This window comes from Nerophis lumbriciformis, linkage group LG07 (assembly GCF_033978685.3).
Source record: "Nerophis lumbriciformis linkage group LG07, RoL_Nlum_v2.1, whole genome shotgun sequence".
Classification (NCBI taxonomy): domain Eukaryota; kingdom Metazoa; phylum Chordata; class Actinopteri; order Syngnathiformes; family Syngnathidae; genus Nerophis; species Nerophis lumbriciformis.
This window is the reverse complement of record NC_084554.2, coordinates 40594001-40600000: the sequence shown is the minus strand read 5'-3', so window position 1 is coordinate 40600000 and position 6000 is coordinate 40594001. Positions and strand designations below refer to the sequence as shown.

General features: G+C 31.9%; 1 protein-coding gene across 2 annotated transcripts in view; it reads left to right on the top strand.

The window, feature by feature from the left end:
• Window positions 1-6000, top strand: part of LOC133609499 (uncharacterized) — an 80635-nt gene that overhangs the window by 52225 nt on the left and 22410 nt on the right. For both annotated transcript variants that reach the window (XM_061965110.1, XM_072913520.1), the window contains exons 6-7: window positions 3252-3326; window positions 4123-4215. In XM_061965110.1, coding sequence (XP_061821094.1) covers window positions 3252-3326; window positions 4123-4215 — 168 coding nt within the window. The remainder of the gene's footprint in view (window positions 1-3251; window positions 3327-4122; window positions 4216-6000) is intronic.

The following is a 6000-nucleotide window of genomic DNA, read 5'->3' as shown; positions in this document are numbered from 1 at the left end:
AACCACCTGTGATTCTATATACAGTAATACACCATAAAACAACAACTGTAGATTTTACTGTGAAAAACCCCCGACAGTTTTTCCATTTATAGTAATACACTGTAAAACAACAACCTCAGATTTTACCGTAAAAAAAACAGTGGTACTGTTTTGCCTATAAGTACACTATAAAAACAACTACCGTAGATGTACCGTAAAAAAATGTGGTTCTGTTTTTCCATTTATAGTAAGTAGTACACTGTAAAAACAACAACCATAGATTTTACCGTAAAAAAACTGGCAGCTCAATCGCCAATATTTCATTGTAAAAAAACTAACAAAACTGTGGCTCCATTTACAGTAATACACTGTAAAACAACAACCTCACATTTTACTGTAAAAAAACAGTGGTACTGTTTTTCCATTTACAGTAGTACACTGTAAAAACAACAACCGTAGATTTTACCGTAAAAAAAACTAACAGGTTTCTTGAAGAAGGAAAAAAATGTACCAACGGATACAAACAAAGTCCCCTTGAACCGGCCAAAAAGTTACAGTTGTGTGAGAAATTTCAATCCAATCTGACTTAAGGGGTTTAAAAACCATGTGGTGTCTGGTTTACCGTAAAAAACAGTGGTACTGTTTTCCCATTTACAGTAAAACAACAACTTTTGATTTTACCGTAAAAAAAACAGTGGTACTGTTTTTCCATTTACATAAGTACACTATAAAAACAACTACCGTAGATTTACTGTAAAAAAACAGTGGTACTATTTTTCCATTTAAAGTGTTACACTGTAAAAACAACTACCATAGATTTTACCGTAAAGAAAACTGGCACCTCAATCAGCAATATTTTATTGTAAAAAACGAAACAAAACTGTGGCTCCATTTACAGTAATACACTGTAAAACAACACCCTCAGATTTTACCGTAAAAAAAAACTGGTACTGTTTTTCCATTTACATAAGTACACTGTAAAAACAACTACCGTAGATTTACCGTAAAAAAAAACTGGTACTGTTTTTCCATTTACAGTAGTACACTGTAAAAACAACAACCGTAGATTTTACTGTGAAAAAACCCGGCAGTTTTTCCCATTTTAAGTGTTTCACTGTAAAAACAACAACCATAGATTTTACCGTAAAAAAAATAGCAGCTTAATCGCCAATATTTTATTGTAAAAAAACAAACAAAACTGTGACTCCATTTACAGTAATACACTGTAAAACAAAACCCTCAGATTTTACCGTAAAAAAAAACTGGTACTGTTTTTCCATTTACATAAGTACACTGTAAAAACAACTACCGTAGATTTACCGTAAAAAAAAAACTGGTACTGTTTTTCCATTTACAGTAGTACACTGTAAAAACAACAACCGTAGATTTTACTGTGAAAAAACCCGGCAGTTTGTAAAAAAACAAACAAAACTGTGACTCCATTTACAGTAATACACTGTAAAACAAAACCCTCAGATTTTACCGTAAAAAAAACTGGTTCTGTTTTCCCATTTACATAAGTACGCTATAAAAACAACTACCGTAGATTTACCGTAAAAATAAACAGGGGTACTGTTTTTCCATTTACAGTAGTACACTGTAAAAACAACAACCGTAGATTTCACTGTGAAAAAAACCGGCAGTTTTTCCATTTAAAGTGTTACACTGTAAAAACAAAAACCATAGATTTCCCGTAAAAAAAAACAGGCAGCTCAATCGTCAATATTTTATTGTAAAAAACTAAACAAAACTGCGGTTCCATTTACAGTAATACACTGTAAAACAACAACCTGAGATTTTACCGTAAAAATCAGTGGTACTGTTTTCCCATTTACAGTAATACACTGTAAAACAACAACCTCAGATTTTACCGTAAAAAAAACAGTGGTACTGTTTTACCATTTTCATAAGTACACTATAAAAACAACTACCGTATATTTACCGTAAAAAAATAGTGGTACTGTTTTTCCATTTACAGTAGTACACTGTAAAACCAACAATTGTAGGTTTTACCGTAAAAAAAACCTAACAGGTTTCTTTGAAGAAGGAAAAAAGATGACCAACGGATACAAATAAAGTCCCCTTGAACCGGCCATAAAGTTACAGTTGTGTGAGAAACTTCAATCCAATCTGACTTAAGGGGTTTAAAAACCATGTGGTGTCTGTGCCAGAAAAATAATAAGGATGCACGTTATGAGATGTTGACAGCCTTTTGTGTGCAGTGGTTCAGGAGATGGCTATCCCACATATCAAAGGTGGCGTTTTGGGGGTTCCTTGTTTTCCTTCGGAACGATGAAAACAACGGCGCGCGTTTACGAGGCCGTAAATGACAAGTGTGATTCATGCAATTGGATGAATGGTTCCCCGTAAGAAATAACACACTTAAGTCTGATCAAACGTGAGTAAAATGACGTGCCTCTAAAAGTAGCCTGTGAGTATTGGTGAGGGTGCCTGGGTCGGTATAATAGGAACCATGCTCTTGTTGGACCATGGGGCAGGTCCATGGGGTCCTGCAGGTCCACCGACTGTTCGCTTTCAATTATTTGCAATGCAAGATTGAGATTTTGTTGGAAATGTGAGCAGAGCTTCAGGCACAGGTTAGGAACTCGTCCCACCAGGAGGTTCTTCTGCTACCTCGTGGTCAGAGAGGCTGACTTTCCAGATGTGCCACACATCTTGCTGCTCTTCAAAGGCAGACATTCCTGGTGCTGCATAACAGCAACAAGAATCGTGTGTTTGAAAAATGGCAGAATTTGCGAAGGAAACCACTGAAGTGGTCTGTGATGCAGGGGAGGGGTGACATCACCGAGAAACCCTGTGCAACTTCCATGTCTTCATCTTATCTTCCAGTAAGCGCCCCGCCTTCCTGCGCTGCTTTCCAGCTGTTGGCGCTGGTGACAAATAACCCACGTAATGTTGATTCATGACCAAAACAACCAAAAAAGAACGCTGACAAAAGTAATGAGACACTAGCAGTGTGTTTGGACGAGGCCGTCCCTTCCATCTCAGCTCAGACATGTTGGACTCATGCTTGCATGAGTTTGATGACCTCACAGATTCCAAGCTAAATTCCCACAAAACACTCGCGACGTTGTGTTCAAGGCTTTCCCAGAGGAGTGGAAGCTGTAATAGCAGCAGAGGGACGGCGCGTGAGTCAAATATTGGGTCCAGCGTGGGAAATACTCACATGGAGCTAATAAAATTATTTTTAATAACTGCTAATGACGGACGGAGTGGTCCAAATCCTCACATCGCTATCTGTACCCCTGCAGGGCTCCATCCAGCAGCTGTTGCTCACGTCCGATCCCACGGCCCCGGATGACCAGTGTGAGGAAGATGACCCTTATGTGAGTGAGCATGGCAGCAATTGCGCGCGCACACACACACTCACTCTCACACACACACACACACTTGCAGCAAAGTTGAAGAGCAAACAAAGTTCAGTGCACTATCAACAAGGGTAAAACACACAATCTTTGGCTCCATCTGCTGGCCAAATTGTGCATTGCAGGAGACTACAATGCATCTTTTAGACTTAGACTTCCTTTTATTGTCATTCAAATTTGAACTTTACAGTACAGATAACAACAACATTTTGTTGCATTAGCTCGTTGCAGTGCAGGATAAAAGAGCAATAAGGTGCAGATATAAATAAATAGATTACTGTACAGACATGACTTAGACTTAAACTTAGACTTCCTTTTATTGTCATTCAAATTTGAATTTTACAGTACAGATAATACGAAATTTTGTTGCATTAGCAATAGGTGCAAATATATATAAATATATTACTGTACAGATAAATATATTGCACTTTTGCATATGCATCCACATTTATGGATGTATGTTATATTGTCTTTATATTCCAGCGAGTTAATCTGTTTTTGGGGGGGGGATTGAGGTGATTATTATGGTGCGTTCAAGAGTTTTACGGCCTTAGAGAAGACAATTGCAGGAGACTCCAATGCACCTTTTAGACCCGATTGACAGCATATTTGGTTGTCTACTTATAACAAAATGGGCTTTTCTAGTTAAAAACTACAATAAAAGCATTTTTTTACTCAATAACTTAAGTCAAATGTATAAATTATGATTTGTGCCCATATTTAATGTTTTTTTTCATGTATTACCTGCCCTCTGCAGGCATCTGGATACGGAAGCGGCGATGACACATACGAGGACATGGAGGGAGAAGAAGAGGTGAAGAAGGTTGTGGAAGAGAGAGAGTATACAGAGGTAAAGAACACACTCACATTTTTGTTACCTTTATAATATCACCAGTCTAGTGATTATGTAACTTTTTACACAATAGAATATAACATATATATATATATATATATATATATATATATATATATATATATATATATATATATATATATATATTTCCATAAAATATTTGTGAGATGCAAATTTTACTTAATCAAAGCTAATACTTTTTTTTTTATTAAGTACAAGTAATTTTAAATATTGTTGATTCTGTTTTTTTCTTTTTACAAATTATGGTATAGCATATATATGAATATTTATCTAAAATATTTGTGGGATAAAATTGTATATATATACAGTATATACATCTATATATATATATATATATACATATATATATATATATATATACATATATATATATATATATATATATATATATATATATATATATGTGTGTATATATATATATATATATATATATATATATATATATATATATATATATATATATATATATATAACATATTTGTACGAAAAACAATTGTACTAAATGAAAGCTAATTATATGTTTTAAATTAGTATTATTGTTGTTTTTTTAATCACCAGTCTATTGAATAAGCAATCCTTAGTCATATAGAATATTGGAGATTCTGTAATTTAAAAAAAAAAAAGAATAAACAATATGTATAAATATTTCTGTAAAATGTTTGTATAATAAACAGTTTTACTAAAATAAAGTTAATTACGTTATATATATATATATATATATATATATATATATATATATATATATATATATATATATATATATATATATTTGGTTTTTTTGGTGTTTTTTTTTGTTTTGTTTTGTTTTGTTTTTGTTACCTTTATCACCAGTCTGTTGAATAAGCAATACTTGGTCATTTAGAATATTGGTGATTCTGTTATATTATAAAATAGAATATAACATAAAAATAAATGTTTCCATAAAATATTTGTGAGATCCAAAAAAAATACTGAATTAAAGCTAACCAATACATGGTCATTTAGAATATTGGTGGTTATGTTATTTTAAGAAAATAGAATATAACATACATTTAAATATTTCTATGAAATATTTGTGGTATTGAGATTGTACTACTATAAAGCTAATAACATGTTTTCATTGAATATTATTATTACTAGATCACCAGTTTTGATTAAGAAATACTTGGTCATTTAGATTATTGGTGATTATGTTATTTGTACAAACTATAATATAACATTTATATATATATATATATATATATATATATATATATATATATATATATATATATATATATATATTGTTTCTACCTTTATCACCAGTCTTCAATAAGCAATACAATTTAGAATTCTGTTATTTTTTTACAAAAGATAGAATAACATATACATAACTATTTATGTAAAATGTTTGTGGGATCAAATGTTTACTAAGTAAAGCAGTAACATTTTTTTATTAAATACATATTTTTTTGCATTTAGCAGATGTAAATAGTTAGCTACTAAATTTAATAAATATTGCGAGTTCAATTACACCATAATTGAATATATATATATATATATATATATATATATATATATATATATATATATATATATATATATATATATATATATTTTTTTTTTTTTTTTTTTTTTTTTTTTTTTAATTCTTAACCACTTGTATTTATATTTTAATTCAATCTCACAAATCAATTGCTTCAGGGCATGAATGTGCAGCCCCATTTAATGGTGTCATAGCGCTACCTGTTGGCAACAGAAACTGTGTTCCAAGCCTACTGGCCATTTTTATACTTGCACAAT